The 19,831-nt window shown below is 48.1% G+C and overlaps 1 protein-coding gene across 13 annotated transcripts in view; it reads right to left on the bottom strand.

Annotated features, from left to right (window-relative positions):
• The window catches only part of PACS2 (phosphofurin acidic cluster sorting protein 2), an 83,318-nt gene that overhangs the window by 7,128 nt on the left and 56,359 nt on the right, over nt 1-19,831 (bottom strand). For 9 of the 13 annotated variants that reach the window (XM_040610206.1, XM_040610208.1, XM_040610207.1 and 6 more), the window contains 7 exons: nt 19,489-19,599; nt 17,312-17,420; nt 15,352-15,384; nt 10,060-10,102; nt 6,275-6,317; nt 4,914-5,049; nt 1,355-1,581 (listed from right to left, as the gene is read on the bottom strand). In XM_040610206.1, the coding sequence (XP_040466140.1) occupies nt 1,355-1,581; nt 4,914-5,049; nt 6,275-6,317; nt 10,060-10,102; nt 15,352-15,384; nt 17,312-17,420; nt 19,489-19,599 (702 nt within the window). The remainder of the gene's footprint in view (nt 1-1,354; nt 1,582-4,913; nt 5,050-6,274; nt 6,318-10,059; nt 10,103-15,351; nt 15,385-17,311; nt 17,421-19,488; nt 19,600-19,831) is intronic. The other 4 variants (XM_040610215.1, XM_040610219.1, XM_040610213.1 and 1 more) reach the window with 1 other exon arrangement.

Raw genomic sequence — 19,831 nt, 5'->3', positions numbered from 1 at the left:
AAATGGGTCCAGCTCCCTGAGAACTGTCCAAATGAACAAACAAAGGTGTACTAACTGACTGCACAAAAGGTGGTGGTGCTGAACAGCACTGCTCCATGCTGGGCCAGCCCCAGCGAACAACATTTTGAGCATCCCAGAATTGCTTCTCCCACAAGCATGCCACTCAGAAAGGGTGCGGGCAGGGGTGGGAGCCCTGGTACCAGCAGTGCCACAGCTATGTTGGCCTGGGAGTGACGTGGCTATAGGGTCATCCCACCCTTTTCCTGCAGTCACTGGTCCAGAAGGTTCCGTTAGCCTTCTCCCAGAGCCCCCAAAACCCCTGCTTCCACCAGGAATGACCCCCAGGCGGGAAGATGCCAGGAAGGACAGCTAGTGGCGGCCAACCGTAAGTGCAGAACTGCCTCGCGGCTTCCTTGAAAATAGTCACCGAGAGCCGTTCTCGATTTCTAATATGTTTCACATCACCAAGGCCGGGAGCAAATACAGAATTATTGACATTTAAAACACTCTTCCTGTTCGTTCTGAGAAAAACTCAAAGCCATGATTTTAAGAGCAGGAGATTGAAAAAAAGAAAAAAATTAATGCCAAGCTTTGTGCTGAGAGCATTTCTCTTCTACCTCCTTTCATCCCACAAAGCACTCTGTACAAGAACAAGGAAGCTCCAGTAGAAAAGCTTACGTTGCTGCAACCCCACTCTGAGTGACACCACCACCTCTTGTATGTACAAGCACACCTAGCAATGGCTCGGCAGCTCTGGCTGGTCCGGCTGCAATAGTGATATTTTAACATAAGGACACCACATCAAATCCCCCAAAGCATCTCTGCCGGGGGCTGCTGCCTTATGCTGCAACATGATGGGATGCACACATGTCCTGCCTCTGTCTCCATCTCTGTCATGTGGCAGAGAGCAGAGCACAGAGCTATACAGGCTGAAGGGTCTGCCCTGAACTCTGGTAGTCATGGCAAAAGGTGCTTCTTACCTAATCCAGCACCAGCAGGTTCACAAGGAACACAAGAATGCTGCCCAGAGCAGGGTACCTCCTGGCTTTCTGCATAGTCACCCACAAATGTCCTTGCTCTGTCCACACCTTTGTTCTTTCGAGCTATACAGTCTCAGCTGCTCAGCCGTAAGGGTGAATACATCATCTTTTTACAGCACAAAGAAGAACTACCCTTTCAAACTATCACCTTTGCAGTCTTTTTTCATCTACAGACAGAGTAGAATTTGGGGGATAAAAATATGACTAAGGTGCTGTAATGCAGGACAGATAAGTCAGACAGCTTTGGAGTGGCAGAACAAGGAGAACAGCATTGCATTCTTGGCCTTTGGCAGCAGTAAACGTGTCCACCTTACCTTTCTTGTTCTTCTCTTTTGTCACGACAGTCATGGACATTGTTGGAGTGGTGGCAATCTCACCGCTGGCAGGTAACCTGCTGACCTGGAGGGACCGGAAAGTGCATTTCAGTGTGTTTTTGGTAGTGGAGGGGTCCTTCTTCTCCGGGTCTCTCTTTCTGTCCATGGGTGGAGCTGCAATCCAGTAATCCACCTGCAGGCCCATCAACTCAGCACCGAGGCTCTGGCTGGAAAGCAAGAGAAGAAGGTAATCTCTGCACAGCACTCAGCAGAGTTCCCCCATCTGTGTTATTTCAGAGTGGCTGCCATTCCTGACCAGATAGTCAGAGGACAAGCGACCTGTCTCTTTGGGAAATCAGGCAGCAACGTTTCACAGTGAGACCTGATAATCACAAAACCACAAGAAGTCACCACTGAGCGATGCAGCCTGGGTCACGTTACATGGTGGCATCAGCTTGGCAGCGAAGAACCGCAATAAGCTGAGAGACAAGATGACGTGCTGCTCAGGATGAGCAGTGGGAAAGGGAGCAGAAAAGCAGTTTCCCAAATGTGATGCTGAGTTCAGTGGCCCAGGCAGCAAAGGCAACCCCTGAGGCGGCCCAGACCATTCCCAGTCTTCGAATGGAAAAGAGAGGCTATAAACACCTTGCTGCTGCCTCCCAACCACTGACAGTAAATGACTCAGGTTAGGCACACCACTGCCAAAATCAACTCTGAGTCAGGGTGAACAAAGAGCTGGTGGGTCCCTGAACTTCACGCACTCGGTTCCCAGTTTCCCTGACCTTCTTCCATCTCCTATGTTCATGAGCTCTTCCTGCCACCAGCTGCTCCGCCAGGTTATGCAGGATCTCTGCTCTCCCCAGGTCCCTGTAACGGAGTTGGCATGGGGTGACCTGCTCTACAGCCCTGCTGTGTGCTGGGAAATTCCAGTGCTGGAAAAATGCTCCGCCAGTCCTGTGTTGTTTGCTGAACAATGGCAGATTTCAAGACACTATCTGCTGTTGACAACTCCTGTGCATTGTGCGGTAACAGATGTGTGTCACTAAAACACGCTGCCAGCCTCTCTCGAGACAGGGAAGATGAGCAGCCTGAGAAATTCCATCTCTTGCCTTCTCCTGCCTCTCACTAGCTAACCCTGAGTGGAGCAGAGTTTTATCGTTCAGCAGACCTACAGCTGAGAGAGTGTCAACCATACACACTTCCTACACAATGACAGTGTGTTGAATAATAGGCAAGTACTAGACAAAAAACTAAGTCTATCTACTACTCTGTGTCTCCTGCCTGAGAACTGGCAATTGTTAGGGAAGACGAACCTGTGATCTTAAGTTAAATATGCATCCCTCAACACTGCCCGTTTAATAAGAAACTCTCAAGGTAAAACAAGGATGCCCCATCATTAAGGTCCTCTCAGCAAATCATTTCCTTTTCTTTGCCATTTATTCAGCTGAAAGCCAGGCCGCAAAGCAGAGTTCATCTTTGATCACCAAAACCAGGGTTTGGGTTCTCAGGGCAATTTCAGAAGTGAGATTCTTTAAGGATGATATTTTGGAGATGCATCTTTGGATTTTAGGGCTTCTTTGCATTACATTTGTAATCTCAGTTGTAAAGACAAAGCATTCTGATGTTCACTATGCCCCCTCAGGATTTTCTATTCCACTCCCAGGTAAACACATAGCTTAATCTTTCAGTCTGGGTCACTCTCCACCCCCTGTGCTGTCACATACAGATTAGTGGAGACAGAACAATGTTGAACCTAAACTTCCTCATTTCTTTATGATTTTACCACACAGCACGAAACCAAAAAGTACCAGCTTCCTAGAGGCAGGGTGTCAACTTCAAATATATCACGTCCATGCCTCATAACTTTCACAGCCTATACTCTTGTGGGTACAGGCTCCCGAACCACTTCCACCCACGGAAAGCCCACACAGAGCTGCCACATGAGAAGACAGCTCTGCTCTCCAGAGGCTGCACAGCCCCCAGCTCTCTGCACTGCCAGCCAGCTGCTGCCGAGACCAGCCTGGGACAGAGAGAGGCCTCCTGCCACCAAACTGCAGGGGGGCAGCAGGAGGGACTCGGGGAGCTGAGCCTCCTGGCACAGGCTAACAGCCACTAACACCTTTCAGTTGCCGGGCACCTCCTGCACTGGGACTTCCATGTTTCCATTTCCTCTTGTTAAAAAGGAACTCCTAAGCCAGTTTAAGTAGTCAGACATTAAAGGTCCCCACAAGGCTCTCTAGGGTGAGCAGGAAAGGTCCCCATTCTGTCTCCAACAGGGACAGTAGGAGATGCTGCTTAGGGATAGCACGTAAGCCTAGTCTCTAACTGCAGAGTATCCTCTTGGACTTCCCCAGCCTGACAATCACAAGGTTAGGGATGTTAAAGGTGACATCCCTGAAACATACTTTAGTACCCATTAAGGGATCCGCTGTCCATGAATCTGCCTAACCCCTCTTTGATCTGCTGATCCTGCTGCTACAGAAGTAGCAGAGGCAGACAGGGTCCCAACATGCCTTTCCTGCCGTTGGCAGAAGCCCCTTCCTTCCTCCCTTCTAACTGACCTCTTGCCAGCGTCACTGCATGATTTGGTGACTGGTAGCTCAGTATTCAACAAATCCACCACCACTATGATTCTGCAGAACTCGAGTGGCTTACCTCTTTCCCCTCTCCCCCAAACCAGAGTCCAAGCGATGCTAGCCTCCCCTCACAACGATAGTGCTCTGTCACCTTGATCTTGTTAATTCTCCTGAACCTTTAACTTCACCACGTGCTCCTGGGCGCACACAAAGCATTAGGCAGCTACACCAACATTTTGTACAGCAACATGAGAGTCCTGACCCAGGGAAATTCTTTACTGGCAGTTTTCTAGGGGCTTCCTCCCTTCGCCCCTAAACATTTCAGCTAAGCCAGAGCTTCATGCTGCCTACAGGTGCCATCTCCCTTGCTGTTCTGATATCCTTTCAGGCACATGCATGAATGGGAACGGCAATCCCAGTATGCCACCTTACAACTGTCAGCTCTCCCCTCACAGAGAAAAAGGCTGCTCTTTCCACAGAGTCACTCTGATCTTACACTTGCTTGGTCCTTAAAAACATAAGAATCGTGATGGATTTGGCTAGCACCCACGTGTATTAGGGTCAGTATTTTTTTTGGCTTCATAGCTCCCCAAGAGAATCCAGTCTCAAAGGGAAAATTACCAACAGATAGAGAACACAAACCCTCCCAAACAGGCTGCCACAATGGCTCAACAGAATCAGAGTTTCTCCTGGACTGTCAGAAGCAAGACTGCCCCTCATAGTTCAAATGTGTCTACCCTTGAGAAGCGCAGCCTTCCCATCGGGTGCAAGATCATCTCTGCCCTCCCCAGCTCCTTGTCAGCCAACAAGGACACAGTCACTCCAGAGGCAAAAGAGGTCAAAGGGAAAAGGTGAAAACTTCAGGTGTTTACTAGGGAGGAAGACAGCAGAGCTATGGGGTTTCCTTTAGAACAGTTTTCCTCTCTCATGTATGTCAGATAAGACAATCAAAGGAACTATAAAGGAGACAAAACATGCTTTACCTTGGGGATGAGAAGCTGCCTGTGACAGACGGTGAGGAAGGTGGTGTGGGGGAGGCTTCTTTCACAGCAGGAGACACAGAAGGTGGGGTAGAAGAAAGGACACTGGAGCTTGAGGGAGCTGCGTCATCAGAGTCACCTTGCGGAAAAGAAGTCAAACTGTTTGTCTGGGTTCACCTCATCTCACAGCCCAGCACACACACACACACTGGGATACAGCTCAGTCTCTTCGCTCACGCTCCTGCTGCACAGGTTTTACTCAGACTCAACCAAGAGATCAGCTAACCCATCAGTTCTGACCACCTCCACGCTTACTCCAACACAGAAAGTCCTGTGGTTTAAGAGGCAAGCACAGACACTCACACTCCTCTGGCCTCCCCACCTGGCATCTGCTATCCCAGGGTTTGCTCCCAGCTGACTTTGAGCCTCCTGCACAGTCAGAGCCCAGCCCATCGATCCCTGCTGGGGAACCTTCCCCTGCAACCCCCGCAGGGCAGCACCGCTCCAAGCCTCCTTGGAGAATCCAGTACCTCTGGGCTGACCACAGGGATCTCCCGTTTCCCTCTGCTTTCACCCTCCACAACCAAGGCATCATTCCCTTCATGTTGGCTCTCTGGGGTGGTGGAAGACTGTGGGAGCAAGGAGCAACCCACAGAAGGGCTGCCCCCTGCCTCAAACCTATGTGTGACCCAGGCCACAGGAATCTGGGTTTAAGAGTGAAGCAATGTAAGAAACAATCCCAACAGATGAGGAAAAAAATATTCCTGACTAGTAGTGTGCATGAAGGAGGAGAAAACAAGTTCACATTGATAAAAGAGTACTACACTATGTCCACATGTATAAGCAGGCAGTATCATGTAAATCAGCTTTGCACTCCCCCATTAAAAAACTGGGTCTAAATTTTGTTGTCGAATTGGAAGACTGGTTGCCTGTCCCGGAGTTCAGCACATGTTTGAGAGTGATTTTATTATCTGGCAACTAGGCCCAGCCTGGGGAGACGGGCATAACTTCTGATGAACTGCCTCCCCAGTTTGGAGCAGGAACCTCAAATAACCACAGCGAGGAATCCACCGCACCTAAGAAAAATGGGTGTTTGCATATGAGTGGAGTTTCCCTGGATGAGGGTGTGGGAATTCCAGCCGGCCTGAAGCTCCCTGTAAAGTAGCAAGAAAAAGGGCGTCTTTCAAGAGGGAGGCCTCTCTTTCTATGGACAGCTGCTAGCAGTCCAGGCTATGGGAACTAATAAAATCCAATTCCACCTTACAAAACTCCAAGACATCAGTAACAAACAAGTTTGTTCAGCCTGTGAAGTCAGGCTCCCACCACCTGTACGACACAGAAAGCACACACAAGATGCTTGTTACCTGATGTTGCAGAAGATTGTTCCACTATTCCAACCTTCACCACCTAGAAGGAGTAAACCAGAAAAGCTCTATGAAACAGGAGTCCCCTGAACTTTGGGAACCCCCAGACCAAGCTTATCCCTACACTCCCCTTGGCACTGCCCCTGCAGTCAGAGCAGCATTAAAGTATATTAAAAAGTGGGATCTTCTAAGAGCCTGGCAGGTCCCAGCAGCACCTGACCACGCAACACCAGCTCACAGCCCTTCTCTATACAACAGGCAGCACAGACCCTATAGAGCTGTTACCTGCACAGCTCTGAGCAGCCCATGTCAGCCCCAAGCTATGGCGACTACAGTGCCTCTCTGGGACACCTGCGGGAATAGGGCAGGGAGGAGAAAGGAATCTAAACATCCCTTTAGCATTGCTTTCATACACCTGCTAGTTACAGGCATACTGCTTCCGCTGCACAAGTGCGGCCACTTCCAGGGCGCAGCAGAGCTGGGGTTTATTAGGAAACCACAAAAGCAATGAAGTACAGTTTCTGATCAGAGTTTTCTGGTCTCTAAAAAAAGGGAAGTGTCCAGCAAAGAAGATAAAGCTCTTAGCAAAGCCGCTGGACACAGACATGGATAAACACAGACAGGTCAGAACGATCCCAGCCACACTATAATAAGGATACAAATGTGTTCCAATATGGTCAATCACCAGCTATTACATTTAGGTTAATGATAAATACCACTGGCAATAAATGCTACAAACACAAGCTCCCAAGAACATGTGATGCCTAGAAAAATTAAATGACCCTTGGTGATATAAAGGCAGGGACCTTCTGTAGCAATAATCTACTAATGTACACAGGGATCATGATTCTTGACACTGCAGAGGACAGACCCTTCCTAAGGTCCTTAAGAAACTTGTATCCAGGGCTAATGCCTACACCCTGTATAAATGTTGACAAATGGGAAAGAGCTGCAAAGGGATCTCAAGTCAATAAAACCTTCTTTAGAGTGAAGAGTGATGTCACACAGTCTATTTAATTTGAAAACAGAAGACTGTTAAGTTCAGACATGACCACGTCTAAACCACATCTCTAGGGAGCACATGTCTGTGCTATGGGATCAAGAAAAAGAACTAATCATTAGAAGCAAAAAAACTCTGCACCATTTGGAGGTGTGTGGGGGTGTACAGCCAACACTTAAGAGAGCTGCCAGGCTCTCTGGTGGATTCTTTGTTAGCTCCGGTCTTGGAAAAGCCATCGTGAACTCAGCAGTGTGTGCAGAGGCTCCCAGAGGGGGCACCGGCCTGGGAGAAGGCGGCTGCAGCTCAGTTTGCCCAGTCTCCATCCAAAGAGCAATGAATCTGGCTCTGGAGTCCAGCAGCCATTTGTGCTGTACAAGTTAAGCACCAAGAAGACGTTTCACAGACTGCAAGTACTGTGAGCAAGAGGAGGTGAGGCAGAAGAGTTAGGGGAAGAACAAGCAACACAGAAAACTGCCCTCAGCCACCTTGATCTGCAAGCCAGATGAAATACCTTCTGGCCTTTCCCTCCTTGCTGGCTAACTGGAGATATTCGAGTTCAGACACATGGGAGGAAAACAAGGTTAAATACTTACTCTTCCCTCTACTCAGGGAGGTGCTCGAGAGTGCTGCAGTCCCAACAACGCCTCCATCCAGAACACTGCAGCAGCCAGTCTCCTTTCCCTTCAGGAAGGAGGCGCATCTTGTTAACTCTCCTGGCAACTGGCTGTCAGCACAACGCAAGCGCACAGCCAGGAGCCTCACCACCCGATGACCCTAGCTTTCACGCCCAAGTGGCCCCTTGTGGCTCTGCTCCCAACATTTCAGAGCCTGGCTGAGCACGACGGCACTGCCCTGCACGCTTCTGGGTCAGAGACTGCATAGCCCAACTGCAGGGCATCGGTTTTTGCACCCTGAAAGCCAACAGAATCCAGCCAGCATCAGGAGTCACACCCAAACGCTGCTGGCTCCCTCTCTTCCTTGGCCAACAGCTCCAAGCAGGCTGCAGCTGAAAGAGCTTCAGTGTTCATGTGCTATCTCAGATTTTGTGAGACACCTACAACTGGCCTTTCAGAGTCTCTTCAGATGTCCCTCTCGTGGAATTACTGTGTCAGAGACACTTCAGAACCAGCACTGATTTGACCCTCACCACCAGCTGACATAGGAAGTCAGCCTGTGCTTTCAAGGCAAGATTTTTTGGGGGCTTGGCAGCGTTGTGCACGGAACAGAGCTGTTTGCTCTTCCTACTTTCAGACAATCAAATCCAGACTGGAAATGCATTGATTGTGTCAGGACAACAATAGTTTTAGAGCAACTGGATGAACACTCTGAGCCCCGTTTGCTCGCACACGACACTGAACTAAACCAGCCCCAGAGAAAAGCTTTGCAGAGCCTAGCAGATATTAGCAAGACAAGACCAGGAGCTTCCAAACCCTTCTGGGCTGTTCATGTTATCAGGAAAGGTGAAACAGCTGTTTCATAACAGTTCTTCACCAGCAAATCGCAGTTCATGGAAGGGACAAGATCACAGCAAAGCTCATCAGTGAGGGGGGGGGAAAAAAAAAAAATCAGGAAGATGGGTCTCTCCACTTTTGCAGAAGACATCTTTCCTTCAACAAACTTCCTTCAAGCAGACTGCTGTCTCAGGAACACTGCAGAGAGACACTCTCGTTCCGAAGAGACCAGAGTGAAAGCAGGGTCAGCCTGAGGGCAAGAGAGACTAAGCTCTTTAAATGCCTTGCGATTTCAGCTTAGCCCTGACGCACTGACAGAGATACAAATGGGAACACACACAAGTCAGCTTAACACAGAGAAGGCAGAACAAGACAGCCAACACGCAAGAAAGAGAAGCTACAAGAGAGAATCAAAAACTGTGAAGAGGACATCCAGTAGCTGAAGAGCAGTCAGGGGATATCCTTTTGGCCACAGGTCAATGACTTTGTATTTAGACTTCAATGAATTGAAGAGCATGATCAAATATGGGGAAGGAAGCTAGAAAAGGGAAAGTACACAGTGTGCAAAATACAGAGAAGCACAAACACACCCCTGTCTAGATGCTCTGCACTTGACCACCTCAGCTGGGAACATTTAAAGATAAGGAAAGGAGGAAAATCTAGGGACCACTATTCCAAGTATATTCACATGATAAAACGCATTAAATAGCTACTGCCTCACACTCACACTTAACAGTGGTATAAATGATCTCCCTGGTGGGATGTACTCTCCACTTCCCAGCAGTAGATGGGATATCAAGACAACTGGTATCGTTCATGACACCACACAAAGGACTGACACTGGAATAGCAAATCTGACCAAATCAATCACCCAGGGCAATGCTGGGCACAGCAACCCTGAAATCAGATTTCTAGAAACACACCACCTTCCTCCACATGTCGCCTAGCAGCAATTCTCCACCAACTAGGTGCTTTGGTCTGCAGCAAAGACAGGCTGTGGATCGTCAGAGCACTTCACCATCATGCTCTTCTCTGTCCAGAAAGAACAGGGCAAAAGCAAGGCTACAGTGGAGCCTGCTTCAGTGCTGGCAGCACACAGCACAGAGCTGCCCCAAGCCAGATGTTTTGAAAGTAAAATACAGCCTGTAGTTTGTTGAGGGATCTTAGAGGTTTGCTTGTGTACCAGGCAGCGGCATCCAACCATCAGATGCTCATGCTGCACTCTTCCTTAGAGTACCCAGTGCTCCTGCTCTACCCCAGAACCACATAAGTTTGGGTGAACATTTGCGGCCATATTCTAGCTGGCTGGAGACAGTGTAGCTAAGAACACTCACCCCGACAAAGGGAATGAACTTCTGCGAAGATTCTTCATCAGGGCTAAAGGCAAAGAGAAAAGAGTTGTTAACAGCTTGCTTCCACACGGGGCACAATACTCACTTCATATGTCGCATTCAAGCATGCAGCAGGGACGGACAGTATGCAAGCGCCAGTCCAATGGCTCCTCTCAAGGCCCCTTGCCAGCACGCTAAGAATCTGCACGGGTGGGGAAGAGCACGCAGCTTGCTGCACATCTCTGGGGGGAAAGGTCTCTTCCTCCCTCCCTCGCGCTTGACAGAGAAACATGCTTTAATGGCATGGCAGTCATTACAGACACACAACCTCCTACTGCAAGGAAATGGATCTGTGCCACAACAACATGGAGAACTGTGCGTTACTTACTAGTACCTGAAGCGCTCTGCACGCATGGCCTTCACGCGTCCCACCTTTGGAGTCATGTGCCATACCTTGCAAATCCCAGCATCGCTAAAGCAGTTAGCCTGCCACGGGGTTACAAGCCGTGACACGAGGTTATTTGTACAGCACTACCAAGTACGTACACACACACGCACGCACACAGATACATGTTCCTTGCCACTGGGAGCTTGCAGTCCTTAGACAGGGACGCTAGAGAGGTCGGGCACCAGAGCACACCAGGTAGATCAAGACTGGTGGAACAGCAAACGGCTAAACCAAACCGAAAACACACACACCATGTCCCAGAAATAGCTGGAGACAATGCTACACACATTTTGAAAGCAGGAAGGCAGCAGCCCCTCCCTGCTCTGGCCCTGCCCAGGATTCATAAGCCAGAAGGTAGAGAAGGGCCAGCAATGAAGGCTACAGTAGAACTTAGCAGGAATTAGGGAGAAACTCAACAAAGACAAGAGGGTGAAGACCTGAGCAAGGAGAAAGGCAGGCTGGGAGGGCCTGCAAAGCCCCTGCTCCCTTCAAGGGCAACAGAAATGAAGGTGGATCCACAGGGTGAGGAGATGACTGCAGGAGCACACCCACGTGTTCGGAAGAATTACAGTTCAGCAGTGGAAGTGACTTCATGGGCAAGACACAACACATTTCTCAGTGGCCAAGCACAGGAAACAGGTAGGAAGCAGACAAACATCATGATATCTCACGTTTCCCTTCTTGTGCATCCCTCAGTGCTTGGAGCACTACAATGTTCAGAGAAAAACCACCAAGCATTGCCTTCATCCAGAACACTGCCGGGTGCAGCACAAATACTTCAGGCAGCAGGTATTTCTGTGCTGTTTCCAGCACAGGTCAGAAACGCAAACGCACAAAGGTTGTTATCCCCTGTGTGACTAGCACAGGCTGGACAGTTTCCTCTGAGCCCTATGAAAAGAATGGCATAGACCCGCAGAGAACACACCTCAGCCAGAGCTCCCTCTTGGTCCAAAACAGAGTGTGCTTTTGCAAATCGCTTCTCACTTTGGCTTGGCTCTGCTTACTCATCCCTAAGGCAAACCCAGGGGCTTTGCTCCCTTCCTACCTCACAACCCCAGGCACTGCACCTTCGTTCTTCCCCCGAAGCACATGACAAAATAACAGAATCCCTGATGCTGTGTTGGAAGCCAGAAAAGGTCACATCCCTCCAAACACGGCTGCAGCCCCCCCAGCAAATAAACCTCCTACAAACATGACATTTCCAGCTCCAGTTTTGTGAAGGGAGACAAGAAATCCACAGAGCTGTTGGAAGAAGCACAGAACAGAGGCTCAGCTTTCTTCTCATTTCTTCAGCTCCACGAGCTGAGCAAGCAGGCAGAAGCGAGTCCCACCAACCAAGTGAGGGAAGCACAACAGTCGCCTAGTCATCTTTCAGCTACTGGACGGCTTGGCTCTGAGCTGTCAGAAAACAAACCATGCCCAGCTCCAGCAGAAAACTCATTCTTTTTCCTCCTAGGAGCTCAGACTCCCACTGAGGGGAGCACAGGGGCAATTCTGACACAAATCATTTGCTTCAGTCACCATTTATCACAGCTGACAATGATGCACAGACTGTTCCTGAAGCAATCCAGCTGGATTTCAGCTCATTCAGTCTAGTCCTGTCACACATCCTCTTGGGAACTCAGATCTTGCACATGTGCCTCTTAAAATGCAGCTTATGAAAACAGCTGCTCTTCACGCGGATGAAAGGAAAGATGAGATGACTGTGCTTGTTCTCCTCTTCCATGATCTTGCCCAATTCTTGTCCTTCAGGATCCCAAAATATTAATCCAGAATCCTTTCACCTTCCTAACGGTCTCCCTCCCATTCCTCCTACCGCAGCCCTGCAACTAAAATATCCCCTGTCCCTGGAACGGCAGCTCCCCTGCACCGCCTAGGCTGCACAGATTCCCAGGCTGCAGAGGTTTTTCCCCCCAGCCGTGCCCAGGGCGCTGGTTTTATCCATAGGGCTTCCGAAGGCCCTGGTATCTCAGTTACAGTTTAAAGCCAGACCTGACCCTGGTTTGTGATTTTTAACACTGTTATTGATACTTCATCTCTGTAATTCTGGGGAGGAAAAAAAAATAATAAGATCCGGTGGAAACCAAAAACCAGACCTATGCAAAGAGGCTAGAAAGAAAATATTTAACTGGCATGGGGAGTTGTCTAATTACTATTTTTTGCTTGGGCAAAATCCATCCATCTGCAATCAGTTCTTCAAAGGCAAACTGTCCAGAAATGGACTTGCAGGCTCCCTCCCTACCCCAAGAAATCAATTCAGATTGAACAAAAGACAAAGAGCCAGATTTCTATGGTTTAGGACTCTTACAAAGGAGAAGCAGGCATCTCACCAGGACAAATAATAACCTCTCTCACCTCTGGGCCAAAGTACAAACTACGCCGCAAAGCGCTCTGACATTACAGTAAGAGGGACTGAATAATCACCGAGAGCAGTTATGCCAGTTACTAGCCTTTCAGTAAGACTTCCTTTAAAATTTAAGCAACCCAAACCAGTTGCAAGTGAAGCCAAACACCTGTGATTTCCTAGCAGCAGGGTCTCGGGTACTACCTTTAATCCAAGCAAGTCCTGCAGAGGGGCAGCAGGAGAGAGGGGACTTTATCACTGAAGAACTAGCAGGCCTCTAAGCCATTTCAGGCCAGGGCTACCAACAGCTCTCCAAGGTTTGTCTTGGGTATGAAGCATCTGTCCTGCCCACTGGGCAAGTGGGGCATCCTGCTGGCTAACGCTGTCCCTGTTCCACCAAGTCTCCATCGCTCAAATCAAACAAAGGGACAAAGCAACTCCAAGTCCCCACGACACATCAGATGAGACGCCTCTTTGCTTCTCCAGGAAACTCCCATCCAGCACCCTTCATGTTCCTACAGCAGGCTGGGCATGTTCAACAGGACGTCCAACACTTCTTGAGCCATGACTCTCCTCTGGTGCACTGCTCTGCCAGGCAAGGGGCACAAATAAACTCCTGTTAATGTTTCCGCCAGCTGTCCAGGGAGGTTCATGTAGCAACCAGCCAAATGACATGGGCACGGCTGAGCCACAGGAGGGACCGGGTTCATCCTCACTAGCCATCTTCCTGTTCAGCAACCACTGCAGGGTGTGTTTTAGAAGCAGAACTGAGAGAAGTGACCTGGACTCTGCCTAGTTGCTGTCCTGCAGAGCCTCAGAGACATGCAGCAGGCAGAAAACAGTGCTACCCCCAGCTCCTATTGCTCAGGAACCCTCCAACCCAAGGCGCCTGTGCTCCAGGGAGCAAGAGTTGGGGAAGTGCTCTACAACACGAGTGAAGAGCTTTTAGCAAATGTGAAACTAGGTAGGAAATGACCCAGCCCTCACCCTGACAAGTGAGCAATGCGTTCATTTCCAAAAGCCAAGCTGCTCCCTAGGTTCGTGCAAGGGCTATCCAGAAGCTGTATGACATGAGCTGTGCTGGATGCTGAATTACAGTGGGTGACACCAGCCCAGGTTCACAGAACTGAAGAGCAATCCAGCTACGCTGGGAACAGGCATCTGTCAAGTCTCAGATCTCAAATACCGCAGGATTTCATTCAAGAAAGCAATGCAGAGAGATATCAGCATCAATGAAACACTCCTCCTAGTGAGAGGCCCACCTCTGCCACCACAGTCTTAGCTCCCCAGGTGTTGACTGGACTGCAGTGTTTCTTGACAATTCAGCAACCAGTAACTCTCCCAGTGCGCACAAAGTCAGTCACCCAGTGTAACGCAGAGGAGCTGAAATGGCAATTCATTTCCTTCCTGAACCCCTTCCTCATTGACAGCCCCCTTGATTTCAGGTAAGGTCAGCAGATGCTCCAAAAGAACGGGATTAAGCTTTCGCACCATTGCAGCCCATCACAGGCAATACATGCGCCAACCTTTTGCCATGACAAACAGAACAAGGCTACGGGAAGGAGAGCGGAGGTAAGTCAAGATAGGGATAGCTGGCAATAAAGTTATAAAGCAGCTCACCACATACAGCTACGTCCTAAAGACTGGCTTGGCTTTCCTTGGACCGCTACGGCTTGTTTAACAGAGCAAATGCTAGGTTACTGGGAGCTTTGAATTGCAATGAAATTGTAGGCAGCACTGCTGTTTCTACATGGATCACTGCCTTGAAAGCTGGCCTTGGCGAAGACGTTCACCTCTGCTCTCAAGGGAGAGGGAGCTGCAGTACCTTCATGAACTGAGGGCAAAATAAACAATGTCCAATAATCAAATGATTTGTAGCGGGGGAACCTGCAGAGCAAGGGGGTCTTGGAGGCAGCTCAGAGAGCATAACTCCACTGCTAGCATACATCTGCCTTCTCTTTCTTAAGCTCCGTGAAGTCCCATGCATTTGGGATAGCCTGCCAGTAAGAGACCAGTCCTCAGTTTTCATATTACAGGGAGAAGATTTGCTGGTCTGCACTCAGGCACTGCACAGCTGAACCCCAACCTGAGCCACTGAGTGCCACTTACAGCACTCCAGTTCCAACAGATGGGAACTGAAAAGCCTTTGGTCAGTCCTGATTCTTTTAGAGCCATGCTATATCCTCTGATGACTAGGAAGAAGGGAAAAAACCACCCCTTCCTCCTTCGTGTTTTACTGCTCAAAGCTTCTCTCTCAATAACCCCTTAATTCCCATTCAATCTACATCCTGAGAAGCTGTATCTGTGGTCCAAAGGCAGAGCAGTCATTTTCAACAATGTGTTCTATCAGCAGATGCCATAATTTCAAAGCAGCGAGCAGAAATTAACTTAAAGCACAAACTGTGCATCCCAGACCTGCAAGAACTGTTAAACAAGGCACAAAAGACCAGTTCATGGGGAAAGAGATAGGAGACGGGAGAGGGAACCTAAAAGGAACCGATACCTTATGGTAAAATCAAAATGAAAGCTCTTTTTCCTTTTCAGAAAGCAACCAAAGAGAAAGATAAATATGTTATTATACTTACAACAAAGTGATGCATTCATTTAGATACCGCTAATGGAGACACATTTCTGTGTTGTTTTTCACAATACCCTCCCTAAGTTGCTGCCAATGACAGAGAATTGCATTTCTAAAGAAAGCCACGGAGATAACTGGCCATCAGTCCATGGCAGAGCTTGTCCTCTCACTCACTCTCCAGTTTGCTGGTGGGGTACTCAGCTGAAAGTAGAAGCTATTTTAAAGCAGACACAACAGAGATACTAAAAGACTGCAGGCTACGCCATGAGTATGACAGTCTCCAACTAACCTTCGGCAGGGTTTGAGACTGGTTTAAACCTATTAACAGCTTCAGGCATGGCACCACCAAGTCCAAAGAGTCTAAAATCCAAATGGATCAGACCAGCTTGGTACAGCAGTCATGCACACTGCTGGGAGGGCTAAGTGCATGTGTTGCTGAAATACATTTCAGATGTTTTTCAACAGAGTATCAAATTGATCTTTCTGGGCACATTAGAAAACTATTTAATGTGTGTTAATGACAAAAAAGAACCTGTAACGGAATGGAGAAGGCAGTGGAGACCAATGCAGAACCCAGCAACTGAAAGGGTGCAGAGAAAGAACAAGGCAACCATCAGAAGGGGTTCACACTGCACTAGAGGTGCCTGAACTCCCTACTGGTATCTAAGGTGAGTCGTCACACAAACACGTTAAAAGATCAAAAGTAAGAGCTTCGAGTACTCTGTGGTTCTCCAGACTTCACCTTTATCAGGTTAACATTACAGAAGTTAACAAACACATGAAGAGTATCCACTCTTTTTAAGGGACTAGTCAGTCTGGAAATACTTTTCCTAGGAGAGCATGAAGAACAGGCTCAATTTTACTGAATCATTTCTGCAAAATAACGTAGAGCAGACACAGGAATGGAAAAGCAACATACAATGAACATTTCCAAAAAGAGGAAAAAAAAAGTGACTCTACCTACATCTTTAATCCCTCCCAGCTCTTATGCCAAGGAGGCACCAATCAGAGAAAATGTCCAAAAAAGTCCAAAAATGAAAGATCAGATATAACATGCGAAGGCTAGTAATTAACAACTAACATCATCCATGCTTCATAGGAGATTGCTAGTCCCTAACCGAGAAAAATCATGGGCTTAGCGTTCGTCCTGCTCTCAGAAATTACTCAGATGGGAGCTGGAGTCTATTAGTTTCCTCTGTGCCTCAGCAACAATGCATCTCCTACCCCTCAGTGACAGTTGTTGCTCTTCGTGGACCACAGCCACATGAGGCTCTACATACTTCTGAACCTTGTTTTCAGACGCCAATCCTCCCTCCTACAGGCCGCTTATCCCTTAGGACAAGTTGCAATAAAACCTGGTGAATGTCAGCCCACCCCAATAGGAGTCCAGGTAGCCTGCAACTGCCAATCAACAAGAATTTTGTCTCTCCTGAGGGAAGCTCTGCTATTTACACTCCAAAAATAATGGGTTTCAGATCCCTCCACACTGATGTAAAAAGGCCAGGTCTCACGAAAGATATTTTTGGGAAGAATACCACAATCTGGTCTTACACACCTAAGGGGTCTCTGTGGCAAGGGAGAGGTCTCTGGTAAGAGATCTCTGGAATCTAAGCAGCTATCATCTGTCCACCCCCCATCCTGCCTAGTCCCCACTTCCCCAGACCTCTCATACCTTCAAAGAAATACTGCACTTAAAAGTAACCGCACTGCTGTAGATTCAGTGTTACCTACGTGGGACACATCACTGGGCACAGGCTACCGTAAGGCTCCCAAGGTGGTTGCAGCTTGGAGTGATTTTAAGGCTGCTGGCACACAAGATGAGAAAAGCACTTTCCTTTCAACCTGATGTTTGCTCTGGAAAGTCAGTATTACGTTAGTGACATACCTTTTCTGCTTGTATGTCAGCATCGCTTCAGCAATGGGCAACTGGTGTGCACAGTTTGCCCCTGCTATATACTGTGTTATCCGGGAGACAACATCAGGCGTTTCTGGAACTGCAGTAGAACAAAGAGAGAAAACAATTTAAGTGACTTCTCAAACCATCACCAGCACTGTCCTCCATTTGCTCAGCCAAGCAGCTGACGGTACCCAGCCAGCTCCATCTGAACTGCACCTTCCAAAGGAAGCTCTGAGCACGGTCCAGCTGCCTGACCAAAAGCAAACATCCTGCAAGAGCACCAAGGTAAAAACATTAGGAAGGCACGCTAGATACACAGACATCTGTACGCAGCGTTACCGACTCTATTATGGTTATTTATATTCATTAAATTGCTTTTCTTTGAAAAAGTGTACCTGCCCAGAGTCAGCTTCAGACGTTTTTGTACCTTGACTGTACATATCTGCTGACGAAAGTGCCTAGCCACCTCTCCCAGGGTCTTGGCGAGCTGCTCTGCTCTCACTGGCATTTGAGTTATCTGATGTGCTAAAAAACTCATGGCTGTGCCGAGTTAACGGAAAAGACAGAGCCACGCAAGGGTTGGGAGAACGCAACGATCACGTGTGTAGTGCCAAGTATGCTTCAGATCTGTGAGACTGTGTTTGATTCAAGTTGACAGGAAGACATTTCCTAAATGCCTTCCTTTTTTCTTTGGTTTCAAGCAAAGAGCCTCAACTGTGACATCAAGGGACCACAAGTGACCTTCACCAGGCTCTTCCATACCTTAACAGCATTTTAACAGAGACTCTTTGAATCAGAACAGTGAACTGTGAAGAGCTATGATTCTTTGCCAGATCTTCTTATGCCATCATGGGTCTTCTGTGCAGTTCTCACTGCAGATGAAAACGGAGAATTCTACAAGATCTGGACTGCACAAAAATGAGGCTGCATTTATTTGCCTGCATGCTATAAGAAAACAAGGGCTGCAGCGTACAGCCAACTAAAGAACAGATATGGCTCTTGAGCTGGATTTCGATAGTTAATGAAGTATTCCCAACCCAGCCACAAAAAATCAGGTCTGTATTGACATTTGTCTGCATTTTCAAGAGCAGGAAAGAATTAAAAGAAACCAGTTTCAGACACCTGTTCTTCCACGGGCTTAGAATCAAGGAAAAACGTAGGCTGGGTGGCACACTAGGAGATCTCCAGTGCAGCCTCCTGCTCCCAGTAGGGCTAACTTCACCTTCAGAACAGGCTGCCCAGGGTCTTGTCCAGCCAAGTCCTCACCTGCTGGAAAAGGCTCTGAACAATCACCTGTGAAGAGGTGTCTCTCTCCTCCTCTCATGCCTCTCATGGCTAGAGGGCTTCCACGAGCATCCTGGCAGACCTCAGGCACTCTGCAATTCCAACAGGAGAACCACACTGCAACCTCCCCATGCACACAGTGCTCTGAAACCACCAAAACTTTTCCCTTCTAGTGAAATTTCTGTATGAGATACGCTGCCATGAAAGAATCCCTTCTTGGTCAAGTCTCAAGCTTCCACGTAGCCCTAAATGTCAAATGCAAATCCTCCTTTCTCCTGTTTCTTTCCGTTCTTGAAGGAACGGATGGAAAAGTGGTAAGCATTAATATTTTAAGCAAATTAGTACTTTAACACACGGTAAGGCTTTATCCTGACCTAGAACAGGCTCAGATCAGAATAGGAACTTGTTGATCTGACCTAGGGCAGCTCCCATTTGTTACAACACTGGCGAAGAACAAAACTCTTAAAATAAGAAAGATCCTGCCAGCAGACTTGAGAAATGTCAAGGTCATTCTCACGTGTAACTGACAGAAGTTCATTTCCAGTTTTCCACATCTTTGAGGCTGGACAGATTCTGAAGGGCCAAAGAAAGCAATATACTGAACTTGGTAGCGAGACCTCCACATCAAAGAACAGAGCTGAGAGCTAGGTAAAAACAGCGTGACTCCGAGGCAGCTAGCACCTCTGGGAGCCAACAACTGTTTGCAAACCACCATATGGAGGACATGCAAAGGTCAGCATCTGAAAAGGGAATGCGGTGGAGCAAGGAGAAAAGAAGAAAAAAACCATTTGTCTGCTTCCTCTTGTATTTACTTGACCTTTGCTAAAATTACTCATTCAAGCCTTTCATCCCACACAGGCCAGACAGACACATGGTCTTACCAGTGGTCTGTGCTTCAAGTTTGTTGAACAGATCTCTCCAGGCTAGATCTTGGAAGAAGTTGTTGTATCTATAATCTACAGACCCCAGATACTTGGCCACTGGATGAGAGCCTAAGAAAGAAAGGAAAACATGATAGTAGTTCTTCCCAGCACTGAACACAAGTGTGTTTTTTATCGGTGAGAAATTAAATTCCAAAATCAAAACTACACTAGACATCCCACAAATAAATTTCTTCAATTAAACCCAAGTAATTTAGTCCATCTTATCTCTACAAGAGCATGCAAAAAGACTTCCCAGCAGAGAGACTACTTCAACACCACTGCTATCTTTCAGTGACACCTC

Source organism: Falco naumanni, chromosome 11 (genome assembly GCF_017639655.2).
Source record: "Falco naumanni isolate bFalNau1 chromosome 11, bFalNau1.pat, whole genome shotgun sequence".
In the NCBI taxonomy this organism is placed as follows: Eukaryota; Metazoa; Chordata; class Aves; order Falconiformes; family Falconidae; genus Falco; species Falco naumanni.
The sequence above is the reverse complement of the archived record's forward strand: the minus strand, read 5'-3'. Positions and strand labels throughout refer to the sequence as shown.